The sequence below is a fragment of the Rhinolophus sinicus genome, chromosome 1 (assembly GCF_057876585.1).
Source record: "Rhinolophus sinicus isolate RSI-liver-muscle chromosome 1, RSI-T2T, whole genome shotgun sequence".
NCBI lineage: Eukaryota > Metazoa > Chordata > Mammalia > Chiroptera > Rhinolophidae > Rhinolophus > Rhinolophus sinicus.
In genome coordinates this window covers 197,737,575-197,758,753 of record NC_142501.1, presented here as the reverse complement: position 1 = coordinate 197,758,753, position 21,179 = coordinate 197,737,575, and the positions used below count along the sequence as shown (strand labels likewise).

The window sequence follows — 21,179 nt, the reverse complement described above, 5'->3', positions numbered from 1 at the left end:
ATGTTTATTATTGATCAAAAATCGCTTGGCTAAATACGCAGATAACGTCAATATGGAGTATCCAAAAGCAGTAATAAATTTTAAAGGATAGCAACTATTATAGTAGATGCCAAAAGCTAGGTTCACAGGACAGTCCCTTCACAACAAAGAATTATTTTGCCCAGGATGCCAACAGTGGTGAAATTGAAACCCTGTTCTATTGATGAAACCCTATTCTATTTGGATGAAAAGCACATGGGCTATTAGTCCAAGGGCTTTACTGTTTAAGTGTGTTTCTTTGGAGTACTGGCTTTTTTTTTTTTTATGAGCTCCTTAAATTGCAGAAATAAATTATCACCTTTTAATTGGCAAAAAGCATAATTGTTCACTATTAAGCAAAGTTTTTTTTCTTTCTGTTGAAAGAAGCTATTTGGCATATTACTATTACAAGACAGCTATTATTAATGATTACTTTAAGGTTGTATTTGATTTTTTCAGGAGTTTGTATTATAAATATAAAGGGAAAGACAGGAAAACTGGAGCTCTCATCTTGCATTCATCATATACACCTTGAGATCTGAAAGCATTTGTCATGATCATAATTTGTGGACAGTTACTTCCAATATTGGCAACTAGCACGATAACCAGTGTCTGAGATGTAATAGACTCTCAGTAAATCTTTAATGGGAAGGTGGATAAATGTCCAGCTTAACTTGATGTGCTTGCAAAACGCAGGCCTCAGGAGTCCTTTACCTCCAAGTGCTTTTCAAGTTTGCATTCAAACTTCAGTGGAAGTCTCCTTCCTTCTCCTCCTATACCCTTTCTAAGAAAATAATCGTTTACTGACACCTGGTATTTTTAGTTTGTGGGAGTAACTTAACTTAAAAATATTTTTTTCACTGTATGAGATACTACTTACTGTTTTTTTATAGGTTGAGAAACCTCAGGCTTAGTAAGTGACAAGAGTTAAGGTTTAGACCTGTCTGCTTCATACCAAAGCTGTGCTCATAACCACTGCAAAATATCTGATAGTATAATTTTGTACTTAAGAGCCAGACTGCCTAAGTTTGAATTCTGGGTCTTCAGTACCATCTTGGGAAAGTTATTTAACCTCTCTTCTAAAATGTGTTGTGGGGTCTAAAAATAATAATGCTTTTCCTCCCACCTTCTAAGTTCTTCTAGCTGGGCTAATTAACAGAGACAGATTAATAGGTGAAGAATCAAAATTTTAATACATGCACCTGGGGAGTTCATATATGCATGAAAATTCCCAAGGCAGTGAGGCAACATTGGGTATATAAGGTATTTGGGGACAAAGGAGAAAGGGGAGGATGGGCATCAGATTTCAGAAGTGAGAATGGGCTGTTTACAGGTACTTGAGGAAGAGAGGAACATACATGGCAGGCAAATTCTTGCTGGGCAGCCCAGAAACTGGGGGGCACGGGGATGTCCTCTTATTTACCACACTTAATGCAAATTAGGCAGGGCAGCATTCTAAGATTTCCTTCCTTCCTGTCGCAGGCTTCTCTGTCTGAATCTCTTGGGCAGGAAAGGGGGGAGGGTCAAAGGTTCCTTTTGTAGCTTGTTTCTTAAGAAACAGCTAATCAATACCTCCAAAACCAGTTTCAGGGCGGTAAGATTTTGGTTCTCTTCAGTGTCTAGTAGTGTGTCTTAAAGATTTTGTAGCCTGGGAAGACAAGGAAAAAAGACATGAAATCTGACAAACAGGAAGTAATTGCTAAATGATATAATAGAGACTATAAATGCAGGTAGAATTTAATGTGAGGAAATACACTTGCTGTTGAACATTTTTCTTTTCAAATATATCGCAACTTTCAAGTTGTATGCCAGGAAGTGGACGTCTGTTTACACCTCTATATTTGGATCATGTATTTCATTACCATTTGTTTTCCAAATGTCTTCACTGGACTTTTAAGAGATATGGGGGGAGGGGGTTGTTAGATGAGGGTAAAGGGGATGAAATATATGGTGATGGAAGGAGAACAGACTCTGGGTGGTGAACACACAATGGGATTTATAGATGATGTAATACAGAATTGTACACCTGAAATCTATGTAACTCTACTAACAATTGTCAGCCCAATAAACTTTAATTAAAAAAAAAGAGATATGGATTCATTCTCAATCTGTGGGATCCCGTGTTCCTTGCCCTGCCTTGCAGCTAACAGGTTTTCAGTCAGTAAACATAAAGGCTGTCATCTAGATTATCTCATTGAATCCCCACAACCACTCTGTTATGTCAGCATTGATACCTGTTATTATCATACATGAAACTCAGGCTGGATACAGTTAAACAATTTGTCCCAGGCCACTCAGTTTCTCTAAGTGCTTTCTCTAACTGCTCTACGTCTAGAGTTCCCTACATTTAATAATTTACTATTGTGTAGGTATCCCCTTTTGTGTAAGTATACAATTGTCATTTATTTATAATATGAATAAAACAGCAATTAACTTGTTAAAAGTGTTTCTTGATGACTGTCTTTGAAATACTTTTGCTTTAATTTTGTAATGTGTAAAACATCTCCAAAATTGGGACTCTGCTGATTGCAAATTGTAAAAGTTTGATCTGTGTAGACCTTGTGTTTTTTATACTCTGTAGTATGTTTACCAAAATAATTGGGCAAATATATTTAACACTTTGAACTTTTGAAATGACATATGGATAATAAATAGGTGAAGTACTTTTACTTGAAAGAATTAACATTGTATTCTTTTCCCAAATTTAATTCAGTTTTTCACTAATTTGAATTAGCTTTTATTAAATTTGGTTATATATTTAGTAACACCCCTCAGGGTAATTGTGTGTTTGTATATAAATGATAGCCCTTTCTTAGTCCTTATGTAGGGTTGTTATTTTAAGAACAGATAATAATAAGTTTGTATGATCTAATGATTTGTTGTGGCTTTGTATTCAATGAAAAAAACTCTTAGCAGCTGGGGAAGAGTGGCTGGTGGGGATTTAGATTATTAAATATATAGTATTGCATGTCATTAATTTTATAAACAGTTAAAAGTCAGATTAGTAATGCACATAGTGATTCTAGAAGTTGTAATTGTGGTTTAATTCAGTTATATCATAAATTCCAAGAATGAAGGACAGTTTCTTCTTTTAAAGAACAAAGTATAGAGTTGAAGATGAGCAGCATTTATTACTCCCGTATGTAGCATTCTTTCAGTTTAGTTCATGAGTTTGTCTTGCCTTACTGTTTTCATTTTTAGATTTGTTTGTATAAAAAATACTCATAAGCATTTTTCTCATTACAGAGCATACTAATATCCTAAATCTCACCCCTGTAATAGTAATGTTTGTGTTTTCTTTTAGGGAAGCTATGCGGAATTATTTAAAAGAGCGAGGGGATCAAACAGTACTTATTCTTCATGCAAAAGTTGCACAGAAGTCATATGGAAATGAAAAAAGGTAAGATTGTTCTTCTTGTGGATAGTTCATTGTAGATATCACATGAATTTGCAAATGATGTATTAATGTGGAAGTAAGAGGATGGCTTCTATTGGGTTATTTGCAAGGACAAAATTAAAAATGGGGGATTTGTATCTATTGAAGGGGGGAAACAATGTGAATTGTTGCAGGTTTAGTAACGATCACGAGGCTGAATGAATCCGTAATGTCATGACATAAAAATGTAATAATCCGTAATTTTTCTTTTGGGCTGCATGATATTCTGTAAGTTTTTCTGTGATGTATTTGCTTGTTCAAAAAGTAGCTTTCCTTTTGCTGGAAAATGTAGTTTTGTAAACAAATGTGACCCCAAAAGTATCATTTTAACACGTTGCGTACGGTGGGGTTTAAATCCCTCATACCCCTCTGTTCCGGCAGGTTTTTAAAAGAAACTACTTTAAAATGCACTCTTCTCTTTAAAGCGTAAATGCTTCTATGTCATTTATTATTTTTCTATGGAATTTTTTAGGATTTACTCACCTATGATGTTAGTAATCCCTCCTGGTGTGATACTGCTGAAAGCAGCATCCTTTGTTATTAACAAAACACAAATAATTCAATAAAATGTGCAAAGTAAAAAGAGTCAACAGTAAAAACGAGAATTCTCGTTATCCGTCCTTAACGCATGGCTCAGAAAAAAATGAAGATTCTCGTGATCCGCACGCAACGTGTTAAAAAGAGGCTGAGCAAACCTGAATTGGACTATGGAATGATTGATTGTAAAGAAAAGGGCTCCCAGCCCCTCTCCTCCTTGGTGCTGTGCCTGTTCACACTAGGCAAAAAACAGCAAAACTGAGTTAGTCCTGTCCTACCACATGAATGTGTGTAACTACGCAGTGACATAAATCAGATTAGCCAAAATTAAATTATAACAAAGTGATCTTTAGTATTTATTACGGTATCTTACACATTTCAGCATTTTTGGTCTATGATGATGGACTTCTGTTGTTTGTCTTTTTATTTGGTTCTAGATTTTTGTTGTTAATAGTTTCTCAAGTCTTTGTCTTTCAGACAGCATTTTTATGTTAAGCATTTCACGAACAAAGCCTTGTTAGTGGGTGAAGATGAAAGATTTTTTTTTGCCTTGGCTAGAAAGGCACCAAACTCAAGTGGGAAAAAGAATAAAAACTTAGGTTTGGCTGTTGGGCTGGAAAGAATGAGTGGAATCTTAGAGTTTGTGAGATAAATGAAACCTTAGCATATGTATTAAAAGAAGGGAAATGTCACTATATAATTAATTTACATGCTAGAAGGAAATTGAGAAGTCTCTTTCTTAGAGTTCTCTAATTCTGAGCTGAAAAGAAGGTGAAACTATTTAGTTGATAGTTTATTTTGTCCTCAAAGAGGGTAAACAAGGGAAAGCAGTATTCAGGACTCATACTACCAAGCGTTCTTTTTATCATTATCCAAGTTTACTAAGTTCCTGATTATCTTATTTTACTGATAGAATTTAATGGTCTGATTTAGAGTTAAATATTGGAAGAAGTTGGTATCTACAGTTTGGGACATAGAAACCAAATCAAGGTAGTGGCCCCTTTTTTCATGAAGCTGATACTGGAAATTCAGATAGAGAGCATGTTTTAATAATGAAATTGAGTATGTGTACATAGAAAATCATCTGCTGCTGCAGCTGTTTTTTCCTAAGCAAAACAGAGCAAGGCAACACCTGCATTACGTGAGATGACTCACATTGGGCCAGCCTTGCATCTCACAGTGAATCTGAGGAACGCAGTTTCCTACTTATGAGCCAGGCATTGTTCTGGAAATGCCTTTATAAATGTTTTTAAATTTTCATCCTCAGAATAATCTTGTAAAAAGCCACGTTATCCTTCCAATTCTGTGAGTGAGGAAACTAAGGATCAGAGACTTTCCCTATGCCCAGATTCACCTCAGTGAGGAATGGATGTAGCCAGAATTAGAACTACTGGCTCTGATTCCAGATTTCTTATTCTTTTTATTGCCCTAATTTTCATAGCCTTCCATTTGTGTTTGAGTGTTGGTTATGTACAACAGGGCTTGAGGATGAGGACAACGTTAAGATGCCTACAGAACACAAACTTTATGAACATAATGGTGGAGGAATGATTTTTCTGTGAGTCCCCAAATGATGTAAATGATGCTGGATCTGCCGGCAGTTTCTGGGTGTGGGCTGGGATCGAGTCTTGTGAAGCCGAAGAGTGGACACACGGACCAGGGACAGGCAAAGAGTTGTAAAGGAAGATAGTTTATTAGAGGCCAGAGAAGAGGTTGCAGCTCCCGAGCGGGAGGCGGTCCTGAGTGGGGGTGTCCAGTGACTGAGGCAAAAGCTCTTACTTTTATACCTTCCCCTGCCTGCTTGGGGAAGGGAGCTGGAGCCTTCTAATGGAATTCATCTATCAGGTTTGTCCTGTTTGCCCATTCTGAAGGGATTAACGAAATGACCCATTCCTGTCTATCAGATCTGCTCCTTTGTGGGCCAGAAGGGATTTGCGATTATCTATTAACCTCCAGCTGTATTCTCATGTCTCTGTCCTGGAGTGAAGGAGACATTCCAGGACCTGGAGTTTCAGGATATGGCTGCTTTTTTGTTTCTTCCACCAGGGACCCCCCTGTCTACCTACCTAGCAACATACTAACTATCCTGTCTCATTAACTTTGCCTAGGATTATCCCTTTTAGCATTAGCTGAATGAGACTGGGCTGGATCTAATGGAAATATTAGGCATGTGTGTATTGTATCGCTACCAACTTGAGCAGTGCAGCTTCTCTTTCTCTGGATTTTTGAGGGTGCATTTTAGTACAATTGGATTCATTCATTAACTCATTTATTCTTTATTTCTGATGACCTATTAGATGTCAGGTACTATGCAAAAGGATCTTTACTGTTAATTTTAAAAGTCACCATGCCATTTAATACTATGGTGGAGAACAAGCCCAGTGGAGATAACAGAAGAGGTACTCAAAAAATTACATCTAAGTCCAGATAAGATTCCTGTTTATTAGTCACTGTTAAAAATACACGAGTACAAAGCTATAGTGGCTTTTCAAGTTAAAATAGGTAATTTAAGGGTTATCTTTTATTGTAATTGCCTTTATTTTCAGTATCTGTTTTTTGGCCAGGCCAGTCTAAAACACCAGTCAAAAGAAAGTTGGAAGTATCTAAGCTTCTAGCCTCCAAAGACTGAAGAAAAAATGATGAAAAGACTAGTGTAACTACTTTCTATATTTTTACATATTTATATTATTCAAAGTCTCTTAGAGTGCCCATGTATTAGTTTTACAAAAAGGTGGAAATCTATTAAAATTACTTGATTTTTAAAAAGTATTAGTAATAAGGGAATGTTCACGCAGTCCAGCCTCCTGGACGACTGGCAAGACGTGTTTCTGCGGGAGGTCTGGTCCCTTCCTCAGGGGTGGGGTGCGCAGTGGAAAGAGGCAGGTGGGCCCTCTTGTCGATCAGGCCTTTCTGAAAAGCTGCTAAGGCATAAGGTGTGAGGTAACTTGGGGACACGACTACAGTCTCCTAAGCATATAAAATAACTCCAGTGAATGGTGCTAGAAATATGTGGTCAGGAAATTTTATCCTAAAATTATAAATTGTCTTGATACTAACTTTTGTGCCTAATAACAAATATTTATTTGCTTAGCACATCCGGTATCCCGTTTATGTTAGTGGTTAGTTTTACTTTTTGATTAAAGGAGGTCTTTCCAGGTTGAAAAACAAACTTTCAAAAAGATTATTTTGTCCAGAGGAAAATTTCCGTTAAAGAAATGGAAATGCCATTTGACATACTAACATTCCTTCAACTTTGTCAAGGGAAGTAATTAAGCAGAAGTGAAAGTGATATGATGCTGTTGCGACAACAGTAAGGCCATTTAAACAGTTAGAACTGTGAGAATGTGTGTTATGGTAACTGGTGTGCAAACTGTTGTGTTTTTTTTGCTTTTGAATGAAATCATCATCAAAGGGTAATGAGTCTGCAGAGGTAGTCAGATAATGTAAATGATGTTTTTGGGTTTCATCTAACCTAGCTAATTTTATATAATGTGTTAAAGGCCTTTTTGAATCTGTAAGGTATTTTCCAGACCTCATCTCAGGATTTGAGGAAAAAGGTGTTAAATCATTCTTTGAAAATAAAGACAGATTGTTTGAACTAGAAAAGGAATAAAATCATACATGTGTGCATATTGCCACCAAGTGGCCGAAAAAAGCATTGTTTGGCATAGTTGCTTAAATACAGCTACTGGGAAAGATTAGAAAACACAGGCGCAATGTTTCATAGGATATCCTTTTATAACAGCTGTTGAACACTGTAACCTGGCCTCTTGATGGTCAAACTTTTCGCTCACAGTGCGTTGGCTACATATTGACCAACTGTCCAAAAACAGCTAATGAATCAAATTTTAATTTCTACATACTTCAGTCATAATATAATAGAAGCATATGTACAAAAAAGGGAAGAATACAGACAAAAGAAAGGAAATTAAAGAGAATGGGGATGAGAAAAAAGGCCACCTAATTAACAGAAGAAAAAATTAAAATACATCTTTATAATGAGGTGTGAAACAACAATTTTTTAATTTGGACAGTTGATTCATTAGCTGTTTTTTGGGGGTAGCAATATTGGGATTTTAAAATGACTTCATCATATTATAGAAATAATCCATGTTTAGATTATATTGGATTTGCTGCTTTCTTGCATCACAACTGTTTTGAATAGTTGTAGAGTTGATTAAAAAAGGCTAGCTCAGAGGAAATTAAAGAGTCTTTTTATTATTTATTACATGATTGGAAGAACATTTTCAATATAGAACCTTGGTCAGTGTTCTGAGTGACCAATTTTAGACCGTTCATGGCATTTTATCCTGATACTCTTGAGAGAACCAGCACTACCCAGACTTTTACAGTTTTCACCTTCTTTATATTTTTCATATGTGAAATAAAAGTACCTTTTATGATAACTTGTTGAGGTTTGACTACTACGTTTGGTACGCTGAACTAAAGCATAGCTCTGTGAATTTTATAGCTGGTATACCAGTTTACTAAGGAGTCTTAATATCCGTGTTCAATAAAATTCTAATAGGAGACAAGTTTCCAAAATTGATGTCTTCCCAGCATCCTGAGAGCCTGCCAGCTAGGTGTTTGAGTCTGTGCCATGATAAGCATTGGGTAGCTCCCAGCACTGGAGGCCAGAAAGCTCCCTGGTGTAGACTTGAATTGAGCCAACCTCAGAACGAGCCCAGCCAATCCAGGCATCCCTCCAAACTTGGAGTGACTTGGAGCTGAGCCCACTGCCTCAGCTGTGACCTCTGTGTCCGTGGCCACACTGAGAGTGTGTGGGCACGAAAGCTGCTCTAATGGGTTAGATAAACATAAGAAGACTCCGGAGGCTGCACTCCTCACTCAGCTTGACCCCTCAGGGCCTGCTTGGTCTACTTTCCCATTATCCCTGGCGTCAGGGTCGTTCTCTCCTCTTCCTCCTCCTCTTCTCTTCTCCCACCACCCTGGTCTGTTGTGTCCCCTCTGCTTGGTGTGGTCCTCCCTACTTTAGGGCCATTGCACTTGCTCTCCCTCTGCTGCAGCGCTCTCAGCCCCAGATACCACGGCTTTAGGTTGTGACTCAAGCTCTCCCTGGCCGCCGGGTCTTCGACATTTTAAATACCCCTCCCCTGCTTTATTTTTTTCCTTCTGTATTTACCACCAGCTAGCAGAGTATATACATTGTGATACTCATTTATCTTTTTTTTAAAATTGTGTCTCCTATTAGAATGTGACGCATCAGAACAGGAATTTTTTCTTTTTTTAAATTACTGTATTTCCAGTGCGTGATATAGACTAGGAATGTAGTAAATAATTTGGTGAGTTAATGACCATTAAATAAACCTGGCTAACTTGTAAATTACATGTAAATTGCTTCTAAAATAGTCTTTAAAAGTTGAACAAAAAGAAGGTGCCATCATGTATTTTGATTCAATTCAGTCAGTATTGTATATGGTAGGCACCCAGCAGGAAGCAAACAAGTAGCTATTACTCCCTGTAGGAAGGCCGGAGCGCCCAGCCTGGGCTGTCGTGCACACACACACACACACACACACACACACACACACACGCATGTGTACTTTTTTTTTTTCAGTCTGCACTTTGTTGGCTTGCAAAGTGTTAAAAAGCACAAAAAAGTGGCCAAATTTTAAAACTAGGAATTTCATATAAAATTTCATTTCAAGCATCTATTGAACAATCGAAGGGTGTGACCAATGCTGGAGCCACATGCCTGCAGCTCAGCAGTATTTGTGAGTGGGTGTGTGTACTCACGGGCCTGCCGCTCCTCATGGTTTGCTTATCATCGGAGTTACACACCAGTGGCTAATTATTACTGCATTTAAGCTCTTGTTTTTCTGACAGTGGGCTTAAAAGGATTAAGAAAATATTTCCTATACTCATTACTCATAACTATATGAAAAGTGGGAATTACCATAGGGCTTTGTGTTTTAAGAAAAAAGGGAGGGAACCTACTTCTTCGGGTCATTAGAAGGATATTCCTGTTATTTATTGTACGTGTGGTTCACCATTCATATTCTACCTGGCTACTGTTTGAGTTTACCTGGCTATTATTGGAGTAAGTATTTGAGTGTCATGGTGTAAATGTTGTTGTAAAGTATGTACAGATCAGTGTGTATAATTGAGCAAAAGAAAATTATACCCTACGTAAGGACTGGGTTGATGATCTAAGCTATGTGAAATATGAGGCTTGAGTTCGGCTGTGAAATAGGTATGTAAGTAGTCCAGGTGGGAAGAGTTTGTGAGGGCAGGTTTTTGGTAATTAGCAAAACAAACCTCTGGGTAGTCTAGGAGTTAAAAGGATATAGTGTATTATTCTTTCAGTCATCACATGATCAGGTGTTCAGGGTATAAGGTTTTATATAAAGCACAGTAATTCAGTGTTCCAGTTTGCTTTTAATTCTGTTTAGCTTTATTACTATTTTGAAAGTTTCTACTTTGGGCATTGCTCTAATTCTATTTTCCGAGTGAATTACCTAATAAAGTATAATATTTGTAATAATAGTGTCATTCATTAATAATATATCATTTTGAGTAGGCTTCATTCAGTAATTGTATATTCTGTGGTGGTATATCATGTTTTGTAACATGTTAGAGTACATTGGGTTTGCTGAACTCTAATAGTTAAGAACTCTGAGCTGTTTGAAAATGTAAAGAGCAATTCCCTGCTCTAAAAATTATTTAATCTAGCTGAATGCATCACTGCAGTACAGATGAACCTTACCTGAACAGATGTGGCTTTGTGGAAGTCTCGGTTTCTGTGCCATTGCTGTGATTGTTTGCAATGTAGAGGGCTTCACCAAAATGGTTTCCTTAGGAGCTTAGTGCAGTTCAATGTGATTTTTTTTTTTAACTTAGTTATTGTAGGTAAGCTTTATTTTGGTTCTTTGAAATACAACCTCAGTCAACAATCTGCTTTTTTTTTTTTTTTAATAAATTTTATTGGGGAACAGTATGTTTCTCCAGGGCCCATCAGCTCCAAGTCCAGTTGCCATTTTCAATCTTTAGTTTCAGGGGGCACAGCCCACCATCCCATGCGGGAATTGAACCGGTAACCTTATTCTTGAAAGAAGCTCACGCTCTTAACCAACTGAGCTAACAGACTGCCTCTCCGGAAGCTCAGTGGCAGCTCATTGTCTTCAATCTAGTTGTGGAGGGCACAGTTCACTGACCCATCTGGGAATCGAACCAGCAACCCTGTTGTTCAGAGCTTACGCTCTAACCAACTGAGCCATCCAGCCGCCCCTCAATATGATTTTATATTCTTCTGTTCAAGACAAGGAAATGATTTCTTGAATCTAATTGCATTATTTTTGTTATGTTTCAGGTTTTTTTGCCCTCCTCCTTGTGTGTATCTTATGGGCAGTGGATGGAAGAAAAAAAAAGAACAAATGGAGCGCGATGGTTGTTCTGAACAAGAGTCTCAACCATGTGCATTTATTGGAATAGGAAATAGTGACCAAGAAATGCAGCAGTTGAACTTGGAAGGAAAGGTAAAGTAAGGCTAGGTTGGTTCCCATACAGGGCACCATAATACCAAAATGTAGTTTCTTTATTTGTTTTTGTGGTGGTGATTTTTTTTCCCCCCGATGACTATTGGTAGCAATTTTTTGAACATATAAATCAGAACCAGAAATAAACTTCTCAGATATCTGTGGTCTAGTCATGATGCATGGAGCTCGAGCTGTCAGCATCTAATGGTGGTAACACGGTCAGCTTCCTCCTCAGCGGGCTGCAGTTTTAGCAGGCTGGGAGTCAGATTCCACGGGAAGGAATAAATTTAGGGGGCAAACGCTCATTTGTCTGACGGGGGCATAATGCTCAAAGAACAATGAAAATACATAGTTCAGCAATATTTTTGCTATATTCTCTTAGTCTTAGTCTTATACTAGATGCAAAGTGATATAGATAAATTCTTAGAAGCATTTACTTGGGTTGTAAAGATCGTAAATGTTACCTGTCCTCTGTGTGGAGTACAATGATGTTATAGATAAGAACAGCCACAGCTGGCTTTACTCAAACCTTTAGGGATTTTCTTTAATTAATTTGCTAGGGAATGAAATTTATGAATTTGTTTTACTAATTTTATTTTATACATTTGAAAGCAGTGTTTCAAAATAGTTCTTTATCGACTTAGCATTTAACTATTTTGTTTTCCCTTGATATTAAAATTGGAAAAATGGTTAGTTCTGATCTCATTGACCACATGAATGTCTTTTAAAATAGTCCATAAAAAGCTATTTCATCATTCAGTAACTCTATTGAATTTCTTCGTGTTTGCTGTGTTGTAGTTGGCTCTAGGGGTAGGGGTTGGAGGGTAACTTTGAAGGTGGTGAGCTACGGGATTTGTGCTCTCAAATTCAGTGTTAGTCATTTTACAGATAATGAGTGCTAGGAAGCCTTAATAGCAACCTTCTTCAGATTTGAGTATTTTTATGTCATTTGTGTCTTTATAATAGTTATCAGTAAGACTAGTCAACTATGTATTTCAAATTAGGTTTGCGATAAAACTTATTACAATAAAGGTTGTTTCACCTTTAAGAAAATAGAGCAGTCAAAAGTATTTCTGTATTATGACCCTTGAGCCAAAGGATATAAAGGATATATTTAAGTGGTGGGTTGATCTACTAGGCCTTAGCCATGTGTCATCTGTTTCCCTGTTCTACAGAGAGTCTCCGAGTTATACATCTCCAAGTTTACATATCGATGCTTGGTACAATGAATGAATAGTTAGATCACATGGGTAGTGAGAAGCCAGGATTCTAGCAATCAGTGTACATAAAACTGTGTTAACTGAATGTCACTGCTCGCTTTAACCAATTCCAGCTTTCAGCAGTTTTTAAGGGAAGTAGTACCAAACAGATGCATCCCCGCTTGCCTTTCCTAGCATCACAGCTTAGTATATCTTGCTTCAACTTCTATCTTTTCTCCAAGCCCTAGAAATTTGCAGAAGAGGAGAAGAAGACCTGAGAGCTTGAGCATTATAAGTATTTTACAAACCTACTAATAGGGTCGTACAATGGCTATAAGCTAAAATGATATGTTAATATGTAGTGTGAACGAAATGCTGTTAGAGAAGTCTGTATGAAGTTAGACTTGTTGAGACAGCAGAAGCCATTCCAGGCGGAAAGAACAACGTAGTCATGTGCTTGAGGCATAAAGGCATCAGAGGATGGGGCCCAGGTAGGCAAAAGTGGCCCGGGAACGGGGACGCTGAGCTTCGGAAAGAGCATTTGGCCCGTCTCAGTCAACCTCCATTCATTTAAGATACTAATATTTTCTTTCAACAATCTGTTCATTGAATGGTATAATTCCTCATTATTGAAAAGGAAGGAATATTTATTTTACTTGATTGGGTATTTGTATTTATTTCAATATTCATTGCAACAAAGCTCTAATATATGTAGCCCTTGTTTTTATAAAGGTCATGGCATTTGACCATATTTTGGAGCTGAGATTTCATGTAATGGTGTTAGTTTGTTAAATATTCATTTCCTCAGTTTTACATAGTTGGAGATAGGTAAGCTATACAACATATGCATTATTTACCTAATTAGAACACTTGTGTTTTTCTTATTTTTAAAATTATATTCCCTACACCTCTCTTGCTAGCTTTGTTTTCTGTAATTCAAATTATACAATGTAAATATTTCCAGAATACTTTTGTTTTGCAGCATTAGATGTGGTAATTTTCATTTCAGGGTAAATGTTTTAGTTGTTTTTAAGTTAAACTCTTCATTATTTATAGAAAGATTTCTTTTTATATGCCATTTTTTAGGATTTTGTTAGCTGACTTAGCCTTTTGGTATGATGAAGCAAATGTAACTTTAGTTTTTATTTACTTTCTTAAAGTCATAGTACCTTTTTTTGAGTCAGTGACTTCTCCCCCCTGCCCCCCATAATGGAATTTGACTAGTTTGTGTCAATGGCCTTATATAGTTATTTTTGTAATAATAGTTATAATAAAATTATCTCAGGTATAGGTTTTTTTGTTTTTTTTAATAGATTCAAACTGCTCACTTTTGTAATTAGGGGGTATATTTCCTTCCTTTCCAAGGAGATATGTGTGTTTGCTTTTTCCAAACAAAATAAAGCCCTTTGTGTATAGGTATACCCATCTCTGCTCTTTATTACTTTCCTGTTTCCCAAGCTATCTTATTTTTGCTAGATTTCATTATTTTCTCTTTTCTGGTATTGACCACATCCTGTGATGTTAACAGTCATATTAGTGATCTTAACATTTTTAAAATTTCCCATATGAATGTAATTGCCTTTGTTTAGATACATATTTAATTTTCCAAGTATTTACCCACGCTCCTGCCAGAGCATCTCTGAGTACCTGGAGGTCCTTGGGTGAAAGGATCCATGTGAATGCAAAGTACTGTTGTTTCCATTTTTCTTGTTACTGAGATTAGCTTTATCTCATTTTGTCTTCTGCAGAACAAAGTCTCAAAGCTTTTACCACACTTTCGGATTTGTAAAAAGTTAATTGAGTGTAAATATTCAAGACAGCACTTAAATTTTCTTATATAACTTTGAAATAAACTATGAAATGAAATAAACTATGGCATTATTTTTATTCTACTAAAATTGCCTGTGAATAAAATTGGAAGATTAAAAACCTAGAGCACATTAGCTTATTTCTTAAAAGAGTGACATTTGCCCTGCTTTTTAAAAGAAAACACACAGCAGAGGTAGTCACAGGGACTTGTTTAGCCTATTTTTTTAATAAAGTATATAATTCAGATAATCTAAATACTTAAGATGTGCTTGAGCATCATTTATTCAGTCTCAAAAAGGAGATCAATAATTTAGTCCCTTCCCTAATTCAGAGATCAGGGGAATAGGAAAGATTTTAGAATTATCATATATGTTGGGAATAGTAGCCTTTTGAAGTATCTTTGCTTTTTGAGAGTGCTGGAACTCTTTGATACTATATTTTTAATTACCAGAGTTTATTTTCTAGCAAACTGACAAAATTCTGTGTTTCTCTTTCCTAAAGAGTCCTTTAAAATATTCTCCCATAAGCCCTTGCTGGCATAAGATGTTTTATAATCATCCAGTTAGTTTTCCTTAGACTTAGAGGTGGTTACTCTAGTGTTCACATTGTATGCATTATTTTGGGAAGGACCACTGCTAAAGGTTTTTACGTCATTTGATTGAATCCTGAAAGCTTTATTTATGTTTTCTTTACAGAAAGACAGTCACAGATTTTCTTTTTAACTGTAAAATTCAGTTGTTTTATATCACCACTGTAATACTGATAATTCTGTGATAGGGATGCAGAGCTATATAAAGTAAGAAAAGATGATTTTTAAAAAGTCTTTTAGGGAGGGTGAGATGGATCACAATGTTAGTATTTTATAGACTTGCTAAGGGAGACTCTGAACTTCGTCTTCAGAGATTAATTTCTGTAATTTTTATAGTCGGTTTCATCAACTCTTCGTTTAAATTATTGCATTGAAGTCTGATCAAACCTAGCCGTGGCCATACTGAGTCATAGGTACATAACCAACAAGGTTTTGTGCTATTAAAACTGTCCTCTTCTTTCACAGAACTATTGCACTGCCAAAACGTTGTACATATCCGACTCAGACAAGAGGAAGCACTTCATGCTGTCTGTGAAGATGTTCTACGGCAACAGCGACGACATTGGTGTGTTCCTCAGCAAGCGGATAAAAGTCATCTCCAAGCCTTCCAAAAAGAAGCAGTCACTGAAAAATGCTGACTGTACGTATACCTCCGTTTTCTTTCCTGTCCCCACCTCCCGCCAGGAATTAATAAGATAAATTCAACTATTTTTTAAATTAAAAATTGTTTTTTCATAGGTAGTTTGTTCTTCATTCATATTTTTGTGGCCCTCACTTTATCTGAAAAGATCACGTTCATTTATTATTATTGCTGTATTGTCTTTTTTTTTTAAATGGACACTACCTGGTCTAGGGAAGTGGTTCTCATCTAATAGTTGGTTCTTCAGTGCTCCCTGAAGACATTTGGAAAAATGGGAGTTTTTTTCTTTTGCTGTCACGGCGACTGGAGGGAGTTATATTACCATGGAGTGTCTTAGGCCCAGACAGTTCCCATTGCACAAAGAATGGGTCCACCAAGAAAGTCAAAAGCACCTCTGAGAAACAGCGTTATTGTATCAAATGGGCTGTGGAAGGCTGTCCTGAGAATCTAAACAAAACTTTTAACGTGGTTGCTCTGGCGGAGACTGCCATCTCATCAGCAGATTTTAGATTACCAAAGACAAAAGCTATCTGTTTGGATTAAACATATCAACCCCTACACCCATTTTTATATTAACTTTTTATTATGAAAACTTTCAAACTTACTTAAAAGGGACAAAGCAGTTTAAGACCGTCTACCTGGCCTTACCAGATTTTCACCAGTTCTGTTTCATTGTCTCCATTCCCACCAGCACCTCTTCTTCCTCCTACTGCTGGAATGTTTTAATGTAAATCTCAGACATTGTGTCCTTTCAACCGCCATTTCTTCAGTAGTGACTCTTCTACAGATAACGTTCTTTATAAACATCTTTACCACCTAACACAGTTGACAGTAGTTCTTTGATGCCGTCTAAAAACCAGTCCATGTGCATATTTATCACATTGTCTCAGAAATACCATTTTACAGTTGTGTTGTTTTTAACTGTTGATTTGTTCAAAACCGGATCCAAATAAGGTCCATAGATTTTAATCTGTAATAGTTTCTTCTCTCTCCTTCCAACCTTTTATTTCTTCCTTGTCATTTATTTGTTGAAGAAAATGGGTCATTTTTTCCTGTGGAATTTCCATATTTTGATTCTGGCTGATTCCATGTTCCTCTGTCTCATATTTTACATAAACTGATGGTAGACCTAAGGACATTTATTTTAGAATTAGCTGGTCCTATATATGTCCATTTCTATCAAATTAGAACTCATAATTCCTGATTATCCCACTTCTTGTCATCTTAAGATTGACTATAGTAAAATGAGCTGTTGACCTGATCTACCCATTACGGAGTTTCTCAGCAACCTTTAATTTAGTGGTTTTAGTAGTCTCTGATGATGGCTGCTTAAATCAGATATTTCCTCAAGGGCTGCAAAATGGTGACTTTCTCATTCTTTTATTCATAACTTCTGCATTTGTTAGCTATTTGCCTCAAAAGTAGTCTGTAGAGAAAAGGCAGGATAAATGCCTATTTCCTAATTTGCAGAATAAACAATAATATTCTTTGAAGGGGACCAGTGAGCTTTAGAATTTTTGTTTTGTTTGCCCTTATTTTGTTTTGTTTTATTATGAACTTATGCATTCATAATTTTGAATGGTTTTTAGTCTACTCAGTCATTGTTATTTATTTTTTGTTACGGAAGGTTTTAAACCTACTGAAGCAGACAGTTGCATAATGAAATGAAACCTCCTGTGATCTTCTAACTTCAACTAATCTTAACTTCAGGCCAATCTTAATTCTTCATTCGGTACCCCTTCCCCACCCCCACTTTTCTCTGCCCTAATTTGATGCAGATCTAAGACATCATACCAGATAAATATTCCTATGTATCTCTGAAAGAAAGGGTCTCTTGCTTTTTAATGTAAGCACAACAGTGTGATCACGTGAAAACAAACGTGTAATAAAATAACTATAAAAAGAAATAATTTCATCAAATACCTAATCAGTGTTAAAATTTTCAGTTGTCTAAAATATCATTTTTTAGCCCTTTGTTTGAATCAAAATTTAAATAAGGTCCAATAGATATTACAACATATATTGTGTTGACATGGTTTTTTATCTACTAATTCCCTCTCCATCTCCCCCCCTCATGACCTCCCTCTATGTAATTTATTTATTCAGGAGACTGAGTCATTTGGCCATGAGACATTTTCACATACTGGATTCTGCCCATTTCATTTCCTTGGTGTATGTAGTGCATGTATTTTCAGTAAATGGGTGGTGTCAAAGAGAAACAGCCTGACACTAGTTAAAGGTGGTAAAGACAGATATTATTCAGTACTATCGCAGTAGAGAAAAGAGACTTCAGTGTACAACTGAGTTCAATTCCAAATACAAAAAGGGTAAATGGGATTTATAGGCAAAGAGCAGAGTAAGGGGCGGGGTGGGGTCAGTGGATGGAAAATTACTGAGAGTGGACATTTAGGGTAGGGGGCTTTTGACAAACTAGTCTAACAAAATTCTTTCTAAAGGCAGGCAAAGGAGGGTGGTGGTGGTGAGAACTTCATTAGATAACAAGCGTGGGAGGATGGCTTAGCAGGATTCTTGCAGTAACCAGGCAGCTGACGAGGCCCACGGAAGAGGCCTGGTGGAGAAAAGGGCTCAGGAGCCTGTCTAAAGTTCGGTCAAGGAGAGGGTCTTTGTCAGTAGTCAGGTTAGAGGCTTGATCAGATTTAAGTTTGTTGTTCTTTGGTTCTGTTTTTTTTGTTGCTTGAGGACAAAGCTCACTTCATGGTGAAGTGTTCTTGCATCAGGAGGCATATAATGTCATGTATTTAGGCTATATCTCATTCAAATTACAGGATTTTAATTAACCTCTTTCACTTTGTATTTCTATGAACTCTTAAGTTTCTTGATGGCAGAGAACATATTTCACTTTCCGAATGTTTTCCTGCTTACATAGATGTGGTTGTATTTTCAAGAAATTTCATGCAATGCTATATATACAGTAAGGTATTTAGGAGAAATCAAAATCTAAAAAGATAATAATACCCAGAGGCAGTTGTCATCAACTTTGATAAACATCCCTCTCGACGCCTCTGTGAATAATGTTCCACAGGATTGGATGTGAGCACATTGAGACATGCGTGCGATTACATAAAAATACATACATTTATTTACCTAATGGAACCACGGTATACCGAGTGCTTTATAGTCTGCTTTTCCATTCAGTGATATTCCAGGAAGATAGATATTTTCTCATCACTGCATTTAGATACACAGTTTAGATAGGTGAATGATGTGCTTTATTTAATCAGTTTCCACTGTTGGACATTTAATATTTAAAAAATAATTTCCCTTTAATGAACAGCACTGCATTAAACATACTATGTAGCTCTCATTGAAAAAGGATTTTGATGGGCATATTTTATATCTTTAGCCTGACATTAATGAGAATTTCCTTGACTTTGGGGGAGGTATCATCTGTATTCTTTGGAGGATTAAACCATTTGTTAAAAGAATTATTAAATTACAATAAAAAATAAGTATAACTTGCCAAGTACACATTCCTTCTTTCTCCCCGTCCCTTCCAATCACGTAAACAGAAGTTGTTTTTTTCTTTGCAGTGTGCATTGCCTCCGGAACAAAGGTGGCTCTGTTTAATCGACTTCGATCCCAGACAGTCAGTACCAGATACTTGCATGTAGAAGGAGGTAATTTCCATGCCAGTTCTCAGCAGTGGGGAGCATTTTACATTCATCTCTGTGAGTATAAAAATGTGCATTTGACATTTTTGGTGTGAAATTGTTAAATTCTTGTCGGTAATAAGACTTACCAGTTCACTGTTTTGTTGTATTCCTGAGCAGATTAATGCATTCTAAAAGATAATAATTGGATCTCTTTTTCTATTGCACTGCAGTGGATGATGATGAATCAGAAGGAGAAGAATTCACGGTTCGCGATGGCTACATCCATTACGGACAGACGGTGAAACTTGTGTGTTCGGTTACCGGCATGGCACTCCCGAGATTGGTATGGCTGCACTTTTGCTGTAGTAATATGTGTTCTAAAAATTAAGGACACAGAAAAGACACAACATTGAAATGTAAAAATACACCTCAATTTAAAAAGAGATATATTTTATTTTAATTTTTAAAAAGAGATTTTTAATTTAAAATACCAGTAATCACTGGTATTTATAATTGACAGTTGTACCCTACCTTATTTAAAAAATGCTTTAAGGCAGTTACCCAATTTCTATGAATGCATTCTTAATGACTTCCTCTTGTACTATTTCTAATAAGTTTTGGTGGTTGTATATCTGAATATGTTCAATAGAGGACACTATAAAATTACGTTATGATTTCTTAATGCAGATACACTGTATTCATTTTTTATGGTACCTCTGCATCCCAGCATAGGACCAAGTTTTCAAAAGCACAGAAATTCTTACTTCTTTAGAAATACAAGCATAATTTTTACTACTTTACTCTCCCACAAGAAGCTAGATTTATAAAAAATTAAATAAAATTGGTTATTTCTTACTCTGGGAGAGACGTAATGTTTAGGGCTTTTTTTTTTTAACTAGAAAGATCATGAAACTAAAAACTGCTTTTCTTAGCAAAATGAAAACAAAAGCCCTTTATATTACCTCCCCCATAATTCCCCTCCTTTTCTGAAATGGAATACAATTTAGTTGTATTAAAGATGGAGGGAACTTAATGAGTAAGTTTGATTCAAGGTCAGGTTGTGGGGGGTTGGGTGAATGGGAGAACATTTAGTATGACTATTCCAGAATATGCTTTATATTTATCTCTTTGGTGAAATATTTCATTGGCTTATATTTTCTGGGACTATTACAGCAGGAAGGGGCTAGATTGTCCAAGAAAATTCATCATTTCTTTTTATTGTTTTTGTTTTATTTTTTCCATGTCATGGTTGTACAAGGTGACCTTATTTCCAGTTTCAACTTAATAAGCTAAAATATGTGTAGTAATATTAATTTATAAAACCTTAAAACTGAGACAAATTCTAATAAAAAGGGTAAAGGTAGGAAAAAAACAGTGTAAAAAAGGAAAGGCACAAACCAAAAAAAAAACCAAATCAGCATTTACTCAAGTTCTCCTCATTCACGAGATGTCACTCTAAAGGATAATGTTTATTTGCTCTGGCATTAAATGCTTATACTGCAGAAGCACAATTCAGAGGCTCATGCCTCTGATCAGCAATGGCTTATATATGGACCACTTGTAGGAGACAGACTCAGATGCTAAAATAGTGTTTTCACTTACATTTTCATATAAAATACCAAAAGTCTGCCTTGCTTGAAAGTCATATTTAATTGAATATTTTCAACACTCAAAACCACACGACTTTGACTATAAAAATGTTGCAGTAAGAAAACTGCCTTAGGAAAAGTTGCAGTGCCATTATTAACATACTGGTAAATAGGTCTTTCTAGAAGGTCTATGACTGAGGAATCCGTTTCCTCGAAGTCATAGACAGACTTTAGGTGGCCGGCACTACTTCC

At 36.3% G+C, this 21,179-nt stretch overlaps 1 protein-coding gene across 14 annotated transcripts in view; it reads left to right on the top strand.

Moving 5' to 3' along the window:
- RBPJ (recombination signal binding protein for immunoglobulin kappa J region) overlaps positions 1–21,179 on the top strand; it is a 201,358-nt gene that overhangs the window by 170,454 nt on the left and 9,725 nt on the right. For all 14 annotated transcript variants that reach the window (XM_074322037.2, XM_074322024.2, XM_019743886.3 and 11 more), the window contains 5 exons: positions 3,323–3,418; positions 11,322–11,487; positions 15,550–15,724; positions 19,276–19,413; positions 19,569–19,681. In XM_074322037.2, the coding sequence (XP_074178138.1) occupies positions 3,323–3,418; positions 11,322–11,487; positions 15,550–15,724; positions 19,276–19,413; positions 19,569–19,681 (688 nt within the window). The remainder of the gene's footprint in view (positions 1–3,322; positions 3,419–11,321; positions 11,488–15,549; positions 15,725–19,275; positions 19,414–19,568; positions 19,682–21,179) is intronic.